Source organism: Sitophilus oryzae, unplaced genomic scaffold (genome assembly GCF_002938485.1).
Source record: "Sitophilus oryzae breed Bouriz unplaced genomic scaffold, Soryzae_2.0 scaffold_682_pilon_pilon, whole genome shotgun sequence".
Classification (NCBI taxonomy): Eukaryota; Metazoa; Arthropoda; class Insecta; order Coleoptera; family Curculionidae; genus Sitophilus; species Sitophilus oryzae.
Genome location: NW_022147287.1, coordinates 1,433,281 through 1,446,800, shown reverse-complemented (window position 1 = coordinate 1,446,800; position 13,520 = coordinate 1,433,281). Strand labels below are relative to the sequence as shown.

The window sequence follows — 13,520 nt, the reverse complement described above, 5'->3', positions numbered from 1 at the left end:
CTATGTAATTTGACAAATAAATAAAGCTGCTTCCAGAGAGAAACTAATAACTAACGTGAGAGGGCTTGTGGAATAGGGCATTTCGTAGACAAGTTTATTTTGTCATCGCGCATCCCAGACGCGCATAGCGTTTAGGCGGTCAAAAAAGGAAGTTTTCAACTTTGCAAGTTAAACATTTGACAGGATTAATTAGATTGTCAGTAGTTTTTTCTATTTCTTAGCTCTAGAAGGAGATAACGAAAATCTGTTGATAAACGGAGCAAATCGGAGTAATAAATTGTTTTTGACTGAATGTGCCTGTTCTTTTAGCTTGTCAGAAGAGAAGATTATGGTCATTATTGATTATTTCAGATTCCACGATTATTCGGCATTTTTGTAATTTTTGTTTTGTGGTTGAGACCCAGACAAAACGTTTCCTTTAAAGGTAAGTTTTATCTCGGTAATTATTTTAACATACCTAATAGTAATAGTGAGTGCACATAATAATCGTACATTGCTAATTTATTTTTTTTTTATTTAAAACATCACATTCTTTTCTGATACCTATGGAACGACTAGGTATTATACCTGGTATTATTTCCAGTAATACAAATTATTTTCTTTAACTGCTAGGTTCTTGTTATAGAATAAAGACTATCAAAAACATTGAATGCCTACGGGATACCTACTGATACTCTGTGCGAGCTCCCAACCGTGCTTCCCTGTTCACTCCCAACCAAGTTAGATAAAAAAGATACTGAAGATTGCAGCCTTGAGTTGGAGTATGGCAAGGAGTATGGAGTTAAATAAATTATTATGTTCCTACACAGTATTTTATTTATAGGTTTTAATGCTTTAAAGTCTAATAATAAATTTTCGTTGTCAACAAAATAATCAGACTCGCACGCTGTTCCAGAGAGCCTAGCAAAAGATATATTAATCAGCCAGCTTTCTTAAAATACTTTCTCGAAAACGTTGCTAGCTTTTAGACTATAACGCCCGTGAACGTTTCAATTCCATCGAAACATCAAAGCGTTATCAAAAGCGACAGACATGACATTCGGAAGTACTCAAATACAAGTATAGAAACCGCATTCAAACTAACTTGCTACCTCCAAACGCACAATCCGTTCAAGTCTTCAAAATCCTCAGACTACGTTCTAAGAATATAACAAAGACCGTATATATTCGTAATTGACCGCCAGTATCGACGGTTAATGGAAACATGACGACGAAGCAAGACAAGAAGTGTTAATTAATATTACCATTATAACCCTGCTGTATCAGTATACTGCTCTCGTCCATCAAGGCTTCCCCTGTTTCGATAATACCAAAATCCCCGTCCAACTGGAACCCCTTCTCTTGCACGATCGGATCCGCCGCTATCTCGTAACTCTGGATAAACTTGATGCTCTCCACCGCGTTGTCAGTGCGAATCGGCTGACCGTTCAGTAGACAGTCCGTGTTCACTTGATAGACAAACGGCTCGCCGTTGGTCAGAGGCGTCGAAGGATACGATCGGGAACTGCTCTGGAACGCCTTATTATCCGGCACATCCACCTTAAGGCTCTGTGTAAAAGGCAGTGGCGTACTAGGCACCGACCGCGACGGGTTACATTTGCCCAGTTCGAACGTAGACTCCACGTCGATGCTCTGCGACCTGGTTATGTTTCTCATTTTTTGCGCCGCGAAGGTTGTTGTGGTAAAATTCGGCTCGGCGGTTGTGTTGATTATGTTCAGGCCGAACTCGGTGAGGCAGTGAGTGTTGGAGGAAATGTCCAGGTTGAAAGCGTCGATGTTATTGTTGTCGCAAGAGGGAGGTGCTTCGGTTAGCGAGTTCAAAAACAACTTCACGTTTTCGTTGTCCTGCCCGGGAATGTCGCAAAACTCCGGGTCCCGCGTTAATATCTCTGATATAATGTTGTCGGACGTGTCGCTGATTGGTGGATACACTCCGGCGGTTTGCATTTGGTGTAATGGCACCGACTGAGACCGGGAAATGTCAGTGAAAAGCTGCGTGGGATCGGGAGGTGGTTGTTGTTGAGGAAGCTTGGGAACGTTGGCGTACTCTGGCCTGTACTGAATCTTACTGTTCGTGTTCAGTAATTTCTGAAGCATCGGACTGACCGGAGCGGACATCGGAATATAATTTTTCATGGTAATATCGTTAGAAATCTCCAACGGCGTCAAATCTACATCCTTCTTTCCCTTCACCGGTCCCTTCCTGGTCTCGTGTGCCAACATAATACCCGCGTTCTGGTGAGCCGTGTTCTTCGTGCGCGGTACCGGAGTATTCCTAGGACTAACAAAAGGACTCGCGTTAGTACTAGAACATTTAGACTGCGCGCTACTATTCGGCGAGTGTGGTCCAGGCGAAATAGGAGTGAAATTGAAGTTTTTGCTGCGCGTGTTCGGACTGGGAGGCACCGATTCGTCGGGAGTTTCAAAACTGACGCGTCGCCTGGTGTTGGTAGGGATGCTAGGCAAGGTGGGCAAGGCTTGGAGCGGACTGACGTAGGGTGAGCTGTGCGCGGACAACTGTCGGTTTAAGGCGGGGGCGGTACTGGTGTAGGAGGCGAGACTGTCCGCCGGTAGTGCCAGATTGGAGTCTATTACAGGCGGGGTGGACGAGACTGGGTTTTTCTTTTCCGAAATGCCGTTCTGCTCGAGAAGCTGTCGCAATGTGGAGAGTTGCTCTCGGTTTCGGGGGGTTGGATCGCTCTCTTCGTTGCCGTTGAAGTATTTCGAGAGTTCCTCCTCGTGTTGGCTATTGTTCGTTCCTAAATCAACCCAAATAAAACTAATAATAAGAATAACTCGGCATTTTGCAAAAAGACTAGGCCTATTATAAAACGCCAGCGTTTTTAACAATAGAAGGATATTTTACAAAGAGCCTATCTGTATTCAGTCGCTTTGCAAAATGCCTAATGAAGACTAGTCAGATTGCATAAAACATTTTACGCGGGGTTGGTAAAACTAACCGAAATTTATTCAACAAAATTTCTTGTACTTCTCTTTCAAAATTAGGAAATAATGGCACAAAAACTGATAATTCTGTTAAATAGAGTATGGTTAAAGACGATTATTATAAAGATCTCAAATAAAGATCTAAAAAAAGTTCCACCAAGAAGCAGCCCAGTACACAGAATCCAATTACAAGTAAAGTAAATAAATGAGATATTAATATTAAGGTTTTAATATATTTTGTATTTAAAATTATGTTACTTATAATTTATGAAATAGGGTTCAAGTTGTTTTCGTCTAAACAAAATAAAATTTTGACATAAGTTATTGTTTTTGTATAGGAAAATATGGGGTATTTTTATTAAAGCGTAGATTATTCAATATGTTTAATCTCATAGCTGACTAAACTTTGATCATTTTTTAATCTGCTTGGCCACGATTTGGCATTTTGTAAAACGACTGAAAACAGGCATTCTTTTTGCAGAAGTATACAGAAAATATCGTCATCGTTTAATACGCCTAATTCACATTAGGCATTTTGCAAAGTGAGTGAAAATAGTAAGGCTTTTTGTAAAAATTCCTTCTTTTGTTTAAAAAGCCGGCGTATAATATGCCTAGTCTTTTTGCAAAAAGCCGGATGATTCTATACGCCTGCGACATATATACCATATCATACAATAAAAAAAATTACAGTCTGCGTCCAAATAACATTTTATTTCAGATCTAATCTCTACCTCTGAAAGAATGACAGCTGTTCGTTATTTATTTGAACTTCTTTAAACGTTTAACAAGAATTTCATTATACTTCATAATGAACTGTCATTGTCAAGAAATTTTAGTGGCAGATGAGCTATTTTCATTCATTTGAATGGGACAAACAATATGATTCTATCACCTAATAATCTAAACAAGAGCAATTATTATTTTTCAAAGGTTTTTATGGTCAAATTTTGAGTTCTTTAAATATATTTTTAAACTCCAATATAAAAAACAATTAAAACAGATACCTAAATATTCGTCCATGGCATCTTTATCGACATTGCTGACGCTCTCGAGCCTTTCCCGCGTTAATGGAAAATCCTCATCATCATCACATTCATTCAAATTATCCTCATACTTGTTATCAATAGGCTTAGCTGTAACAGACAAAAAATCAACTTAAAAAAAACTGTTATGTCGAAATGTCATTGTCTTTAAATTCTACGAGGACGTTTCGAGTAATTATATCTTACTCCATTATATGGAGGGAACCAAACCAAATAAGACCATACATCAATTAATGAGATTGTTTAATAAGAAACACAAAGTGTCTAAGACTAGGGATGAGCGATGCCGTGATTTTTAAATCAAACTGTTAACTGATGACCGTGATTTTTTTAATATATACATATATCAGTGATTTAAAACAGTGACATGATAAAGACTTTCATACTGTTCATAATAATAATGGCGTAATGAAGGATATTGTAACAACTGATACTGTGATATCTAATATCAGAGATTTAAAACCCTGCTGTGATCATAATGGTGCGAATCTTGTAACCTGTAGAAAGAAATTTCTTGCTAGTGACTCACACTTACTCGTCTTTATTCGCGAAAATATTTAGTCCATCATACTACAATCATACTATAGGCACCAAAAATACTATCCAAGCCCTAGACACTCAATAGCAATTTCGTGGAACTACAAATTTAGTTTCTTCCGCATCGCCAGACGGCGCAAAAGACATTCAAGTACAGGTTTCTAATTTATATATGAAGATGACATGGCAGCCTCTATATTTACTACGATCTATGGTCTAATTTTGGTGTAGTTAGTCTAGTTGTCAAAACGTTGGTGATCCGTCAAGTTATATTTAAATAATTTTATCTATTCTGATATTCCTGATTTGCCGGAAAGTTCGGTGATTTGTGTTTATAGTTTGGGTTTTATTAGTTTGTGCATTTTGATATTTACAGTGGATTATCATTTTCGCGTTAGATACTAATTTTTTTATTAAAGACATTTTAGACATCATAGAAATAATACATTTATGAATGAAATATAACAAATAGGCGCTATGTGCTCTATTGTTGGTGTTTAAAATGTATTCATAATTTTATTTTTAGTTTTGAATATGTTTCTTCATACTTCTAATGATCTAATAAAACATAACATATAGTAAACAAGTTTATATTTATTATTTTATATTTTACAAAGAATATTTTTGCGCTTGAATAACGTTACCGTTTTAGTTAATAATAAAAATTATGTTATGCCAAAACTCTCCATTAGTTTCTTCCGGATCACCAGGTGGCTCTAAATGACGGACTCATTTGTTTTATATCAGTTTCCAATCTATCTCTAGTACGTGACATTAGTCTATGATACTATCTAGTGTTTTGACATTGAAATTCTTGGTTATGTTCTATCATAGAGTCTTTGAATAAGAAGACTAAGGAAGGAGCATATCAAAAATCTTAGGTACACCGCGATGGGCCTCAAATATGGCCGACTTAAATTCCGGTTTATCAGTGTCGTTCTAATTTTATTTAAAAAATGTAAAACTATGATGTAGGGTAGACGTAGGGTAGACTCAATAATTTGTTGTTTTATTTTACGTTGTGAATAAATGTTGGTAGTTATTAAAATTGTTATAAAAATATATAATTCTAATAAAAATAGATAAGTTATAATAAGTATTTATTAGCACAAACATCCGAAACGCTACTGAAGCAGGTAAGTCAAATTAATGTATCTAAATTCTTTGACATCTAATCTTTGACAAGTAATAAATAAAAGCTAAAATGCAAGAAAAATATATAATTTAGTTAATTTAAGTGAATTTCATAAATAATCGGTTTACTACACGTATGTATATTATATAGTCACTTACTAGCGAAAAGTTGTTCCATTATTTCACCCTATTTTTGCCGAGATATACCGCACGCTACACAACCAACTATTTTAGAGTCTTTTTCGATAAATCGCGATACTGTCACTGTTAATTTAAGTTCTGCCACAATTTCCATCTAGATTTACTACCTTTATATAACTATCAGTAGTAGAATAAATAATAAATAACATAAAATAAGCTCCGTAAAGACTGACAAATCCACAAAATTTCAAATCAAATTCAAATGTGTCAAATGAATCGTCAAACAGAACTGTCAAGGATCCCCACCCTAGAGTGCTTTTATGGTGCTTTTTCCGCCCACCATGCATGAATACATGGATAGCATTATGCTCCTTCCTTAGTCTTCTTATTCAAAGCATAGAGTCATAGATTTGTAAATAAAATTTAGAATGTAGGGGCGGTGACAAAATATCGATATATTTTATAAAATTCATCGAAATACTCATCAATGTTTTAAAAAAAAATTACCGTATAACTGAAAAAAAAACGTCGTCCAGTTGACTTGGAAATGATGCGATCGATGACATTCCCCATATAATTTTGCATATAAAATGACAGCGATCTTCATTTCAATGCCGCCGTTTTTTTCGAGTATATTGTATATTATAAAATATGCTTGTTGATAAATAAATAAATACCAGGAAAAGACAGTGCCATGTTACCTTAAAATTAATGATGAATTATATTTTATAGGTAAAATTATGTTTTGAATGTTATCGACCATTCCCAAGATAATTTGCGCTCTCGACTTTTATTTCGATTGTACATATTGAACGAATATCAATGAATCTATGATCAAAATATCAGTCGGCCAATTTCGTAAATGGAGGAAAATTATATTATACATCCTAAAAATATCATAAGCCTAGTGAGCCACTAGCAAGAAATCTCTGGCTACGAGCTTACAGAATCGCACTGCAGTAATGCAGTCAGTGATTGCGGTTAGTACGATGGCCTCAGTCCTCAGTCTTCGTAGCGTCGCGTCGCGCGTCGTTCTGAAAATCGCTGTTACCAAAAGTTGTGATATCGTCACCGTTTTAACACGTCTTTTAGTAACAGTTAAGTTAGGTGATTTTTTGATATCAGTGATTAAATCACAGTTAACAAGAGTAACAGAACTGCATTACTTATTTTATTACAGAAAGAGGAAGCTAATACCACAGATTAGGTATACTATATGTATACAGATAAAAATCTTATCCCTAATTCGTGGTACAAAAATTGTTTTTTATGACGATGAGCAAACGAGTAAAATTTCCCGTGCGCAAATATAAACTCGCGTAAATAACAATAAACAGCGTAATAGAAAGATATCGGTAAACCGAATAGCGTGCATGGACGTTAATAAGGCCAGGTGTTATTTCCTTTACGTGAGGTGGTATTAACTCTCTTCATTTATAGTTATCGGATCGGAAAGAATTCTGTTCGCGTCGCGTCCGCTATTTAAACTTAACCTAATTTTGAATTTAAAACTTTGAAATTGTTTTGTTTACTAGGTATTTTAAAACTAAAGGGCTAAAGTGCTTATATCCAGTGCTTTATTGTTCAACGTCTGCCAGTGGGTTTAGGGCAACAAATTCTCTTAGAAGGGCTAAGTCGTCATCTGCTGTAAACCTAAGCCTTTTTATAGGTTCTTTAATATTGGAGGAGGTGGAATCCATATTTTGGGCCATATTTATTTAATTAAAACTAATCCCAGCTACTTAAATATCAAGTTTCCTAATAAAACTAAAGTAATAATTCAAAACAATTCAAACATAACCTAAAATAAAAGATCTCGCCGGTCGGCCCCGGTTGTCAAATACCCGCACATGCCCATTTAAACAATTTTTAAACGTTATTTAAAAATAGAACTTGGTGTAATTCAAGAACAGTTAACCTTACCGTTCTTTGGTGTAATTGATCCGCAAATTACGTCAGCCGGTAACGTTTTTAGCGGGTGTTGTGTTAAAAATTGACTCGCGTATATCGTAACCATGATAAGGTACGCGTAAATACTGGATGACGCTATTCGGTTTTCCGATATCTCTCTAATAACTGTGCCGGTCAGGCGCTGTGCACAATTTTAGAGGCCATAAGTGGGCGTGCTATGTGCGCAAACTAGTAACCTAACTAGTGCCCGATTCCGAAAATTGGAACAAATAAAGAAAACAAATAACAAAAAACAATAAAGAAAAAACAAAGTTTATAATCTGTGCTAATACTCTCTACTAACCTTTAGAACTATCATCTTCTTTCGCACCGCAGTGAACTTGCTGAGATCTGGTGTCGGCCAGCGAGGCGACGGTCTCCGTCTGGGTGGTGACGGTGGTCTGCGCTGCCGCCGACGAATTGTACGTTGCGATATCACATGGTTGCAGTCTGGGTTGGATCACTTTGTACTTGGGCTTGCGCTGCTGCTGCGGCGGCGTTTTCGCCTGCGCGGTGTGCGAGGCGCTGGTAGTGGTGCCGTTGTTGCCGCCGCCGTGCAGCCTGGGTATGGGCAACTTCTTGCCTAGGATCCCCGAGACTAACGGATTGGTCTTCTCCTGCCCCACACCTTTGAAAACAACGCTACTTACATATATGAAAAAAAATATTGTATACTTATTGTATACCTTATAAGTTATAACTCATTTGGTTTGTTTTGGTTCATTCATGTTGAAAACATATCTGCGACATTCGATTATCTTCGTCTCTGTCTTTGACACTAAATTGATCAATCTTCTTTCTTTTGTGTATATGTCATTTTTATGAAATAATTCTTAATTTTAGCCCGAAAATCATAATAATATGAACAAAAAATATCGTCATATTAATTGTTTATTCAATATATTTACGGATATGTTAAAACCACGCCACAAACAGTCCGCTAAAACTACAAGGTATTCAAAGTGAAGCCAAAGAAAAGAAATCGGAATATCAATCTTGCATAAGTCTATCCTTTTGGTTCAACGGGATTTTCGTGCGCACGCGCCAAATAAAACGATCTGATTCGTCTACTTTATCGCTGAACGCTGTCACCTGCCCGCGCACTATTATAAACTCTAAATATTAATATCGTATAATATATTATTTTTTTATTGGTTATTTCAACCTGTTATTTTATATATTCATCATATCTATCCGTTTCTTGTTTTTGTTTAAATATGTCAGAGATTAAATTTAAATTTATAAGTAAAGGCGCGAATAGTCAGACGTTAAATTGATTTACGTGGTAGATAGTAACTTAGAAAACTACTTCTATTGGTTAGTATGAAATAAATCAACTAATCGCGAAGCATTTCTCACGCTTGCGTAGTTCAAAGCTGCTGAACGAAAAGGACCGACTTATGTGGATTTTGTATAGCTCCATCTCAAAAATTTGGCTTCAATTTCTGTTCCTTACTGGCAATATAGTCTTATAATATATTTGTTGCAAAAAACAGCTGTAGTGTTGTCAAATTGAACTTTGAAACAGAAGTGTTATTTCTGGTTTAAGATAATTTGAGTACAGTAAAAACTTCGATAATCCGGACATACAGGGTCGTCCGAACTGTATTCCCGAAACTGCAGTAGTATATTCTGCAGATAAAAACAAGTAAAAAACTTCGTATTAATGTATGCCCTAAAATGCTTTGTTTCGGAGATACAGAGTGTAGAAGTTTCATATTTATTTCTATTTTTTCCAAATAACTTCTGAAGTAACGTCAATGTTTCGATAAAAATTGCTGTCCGGGAGTTTTTTGACATGAGAAATTTGATTTTGATGTCAATATGACTCCTATTTGTAGGGGGCGCCACCTACATGTGTATTAACTGTTTTGAAGAGTGATAACTTTTCGTCCGTACCTGTATAAAATTACTGAGTGAAAAAATATACATTTTCGTGACTTTCTAAGTAATAAATGTCTCTTCGTAAAAATCGCTACGAGGAACCGTTCTCAAGATATTTAGAATGGAAATAGTCAATACATGTCATTTTTAACAAAAAATAAACACGTTGGGTAGATAGTTATTTGACTAAAATAATAAATCTAGAAAATTTTTATTTTTTTAAATTAATCATACATTTTTTGCGAAAAATGATGATGAAACAATTTTTCTTGAACTTGTGGCACAAAAACATTTCAAATTTATGATTTCAGTCTAATAACTATTTAGTCAACATATTTAATTTATGTCAATGATGACAGGTATTGATAATTTCGATTCCAAATAACTCGAGAACCATAATCGTAGCGATTTTTACCAAGAGACCTTTTTTACGTAAAAAATGTTGTGAATGTATTTTTTTTTACTGAGTAGTTTTATACAGGTACAGACGAGAGAAAAGTTATTACTCTTCAAAACAGTTAAAAGATATGTAGGTGGCGCCCTCTACAAGTAGGAGTCATATTGACATTAAAATCAAATTTCTCATGTTAAAAACGCTCAGACACCAATTTTCATCGAAATATTGACGTTACTTCAGAAATTATTTGGAAAAAATAGAAATGAAAAATATAACTTCTACACCCTGTATCTCCGTAACTAAGCATTTTAGGAGACATAAATTTATACGATTTTTTTACTGATTTTTATCTGCAGAATACGCTGCCGAAGTTTCCGAAATACAGTTCAAACCACCCTGTATATTGGCAGGTTTTGAAGTAGGACTTTTCATAATTCTTTTTTAAGTGTGGTGTTGACAATAATTAAAGGTTTTATATTTCCTTTACTTAATTATTAAAATATTCTCTATCTTACCGGTACCGTTGCAGGCCGCCGCTTCTCCCAGCACCGGTTTCTGAAAGCTATTGAAGTCAGGTAACGCCGTTAATTGAGTGAACTCTGGTTTATCACAGATGGTTGCTCTGCCCTGAGTCGGACTGACGCTGTTGCTGCCGCAACTGCTGCTGGCCGTGCTGCACTCGCCGCCGCTGGTCAGGCCCCCGGCGCCGGCGCCACTGCCCGTTAGCCCCCCGTTCGCTCCTACGCTGCTGATCGAATCCTGCGACAGCGCGGAGGCCACTGACGAGGCGGGGACGCTCTGGGATCGGCACTTTTTCACGCCGGGTTTCGGTTCCGATTTTACAGCAGGCTGAAAGAACAATTATATTAAGCGTATTTATTTCCCAAAATACAAAATTATAATTCAAATTTTTACAGGTATTTTTCGCATATCGAATTTAAAAATGTTAAATTGTTCGACCCCCTTCATATCTCGGCTATCTTGTATCTTATTGAAAAGATGAAAATTGAAACCCGTAGAGTTTTTCACGTAGAATACAGTGACGTAACTAGTATTTCGCCGGGAGCTGTAATTTTCAAAATATGGCCCCAACTTATGTTCTTTTAAATGCGAGACCCTGTATATTTTTTTTATTTTTTCTCCTAATATAATATACAGGGTGTTCCTTAACGACATGCTAATATTTAAGGGGATAATTCGTAATGAATGTATGTACAACTTAACAAGTATAGCCAGAGACGTGAGAAATATAAAATAACACGGCGACCGGTGCTATCACCAAGTCTCTTCCTATATTTGTACAACTGTATGTCAACATCTTAATTTCTGAGATACTTAAAAAAACGTGGTAAACTTCTCTAAAAAAAGTTTTTTTTTCATAATAACTCTGATTTTATTATAGATATGTTTATGCAACTTGATACAGGTCTTCTATGCATCAAAATACCTTTTTTAGTGTACAAAGAATACTCTGTACTTAATTTCAGAAATAAAATAAAAAAATGCATTATTTAATTTTTTAACATAAAACAACCTAGTTAAAAAAAAGCATTATTATTTTATTTATTTTAACCAGATAATTTTGCTTTTCAACATGTTATCTCAAAAAAACACTGAAAATGAATATATACAACCCTGAGATAACACGCTGTCAATTCTACACACAGAAAGAAACAAGTACTGTACCGTAAGATCGAAAAAATAACGGCGTCCAGTTGGCCTGGAAATCGTCGACGACATTCACCATATAATTAATTATACATGTAATGACACCTATCTTTATTTGTAAGCCATCCCTGACGCCGTTTTATTTTCAATCGTATGATATAATTATAGTTACCGGAATTTTTCTTTTCCTTTCTTTGCCTTCATTCCTCTGCTGAATTTTCTTTTGTAACTGGATTTGCATCTCCCTATGCTTGTTGTTGTTTTTGCATACTGCTTCATCACCTTCTCCAAAAAAAGTAAAAACCAAAAACCTTTCAATTAACAGTATACATAAAAATAACAATAAATTAAACGTTTACAGCTAGTATCACTTTAAATACAGGGTTGTTCACCACATACGACACGGAGTATTGTAGCTAAACGATTAGATTTTTACAAATTGTAAGTTTTGGGTTCGTCGAAGGACTATTAGAGCTACAATTTAAAAATAATTTTACAAGATACAGAGTGTCCCAAATAAGTAAAAAATATTATAGTTGTATTTTTTTAAATGGAACACCCTGTATATTATTCTATTTTTAGATTCTACGATTGAAATAAAGGTAAATTTGATTAAGGTTTATCACACTTAAACCTTACTGTTTTCGAAATATTTTCAATTTTGTGAAATTGCAGTAAAAAATTTAAGGCTTCATTTCTTCAAGGGATATTTACTGATTGATTGATCAGATATAGTGTTGCAATAATAAAAATTATACTACTTACTACAGAGTGTCCAAAAATGTATATTAAATAATTACTAGCTTTAAACGGCAACTTGTTTAATTTAAATGGAACACCCTGTATATTTTACGTAAATCAGATGCACAATTTAATTGTATATCAAATTGTATTATACCATTTTTTACCTATCTCTTCAAGTTTTCGTAGAAAATGCATTTTCTTAGTTTAGCTACTTACTTTAACTTTACTTTTTTCCGTGTCGTATGTGGTGAACACTGTATAACTTTACAATGTTAAATTTATCATTTATCAGGGTTAATTTTGACATGATTATATAATAATTAGTGCATACAAACTAATTGCAGATCAGTAAAACTAATATTTTTAGTGGCAAGTCTGAGAATCTTACCACGGTATTATTATCGTAATTTTACAAATTAAATTTTTATTCTAAAGCATTAAATACATAATAAGTGGAAAGAACGTGTACAATATGAATATAAATATATGTATGTAAAGTTAAACGATGGTTGTACAGAATTTAGTAGCTATATGAAGTACAATTTATGCAACTTAGGACACATGTATGCTTTAAGATTATTTCAAAAATAGCTTAAAAACTCTGCATATAGTAAAAAATTGCAGTCTCATAAATACTAACCTTTTCCTTGTGATTCGCTGTTGGAAGTCAGCTTGCTGGCAGCTTCGGAACCGGAACCGATCGAACAATGTCTCACTAAGTAATTGGCCAATGACTGAAGGGAGGTGAAATGCACCCCCAGCTGTTGCTGAGCCCAATCTTTCACTATTAACCAGGCAGCGTACGTCAAGTTGGACTGCGTAATCGGAGCCTCTGTAGACTAACAAAAAAAAATATAGATGAAAGATTTCGACAGAACATGGGTGTCTAGTTTTAGTAAATTCTTTAAAATAGTTGGTTTCCAGTAGCGGTGCGTAGTTTAGTTCCAATAAAATATTCCGACCCCGGAACGAAGGAACTAGTTCCCGGTTTCTTAAAGGACTAGTTCCTAACGGACCTATTCCCGGGGACCGATATATAATAATATGCCACGGCGGCGCGGCGTATCGGTCAACGC

General features: G+C 35.4%; 1 protein-coding gene across 1 annotated transcript in view; it reads right to left on the bottom strand.

The window, feature by feature from the left end:
• Positions 1 to 892: 892 nt before the first annotated feature.
• Positions 893 to 13,520, bottom strand: part of LOC115888039 — a 54,381-nt gene continuing 41,753 nt past the window's right edge. The window contains exons 8-13 of the mRNA XM_030907607.1: positions 13,085 to 13,283; positions 11,873 to 11,985; positions 10,548 to 10,881; positions 8,056 to 8,379; positions 3,951 to 4,079; positions 893 to 2,759 (exon numbers count right to left, since the gene is read on the bottom strand). Of these exons, the coding sequence (XP_030763467.1) occupies positions 1,231 to 2,759; positions 3,951 to 4,079; positions 8,056 to 8,379; positions 10,548 to 10,881; positions 11,873 to 11,985; positions 13,085 to 13,283 (2,628 nt within the window). The 3' untranslated portion in view covers positions 893 to 1,230. The remainder of the gene's footprint in view (positions 2,760 to 3,950; positions 4,080 to 8,055; positions 8,380 to 10,547; positions 10,882 to 11,872; positions 11,986 to 13,084; positions 13,284 to 13,520) is intronic.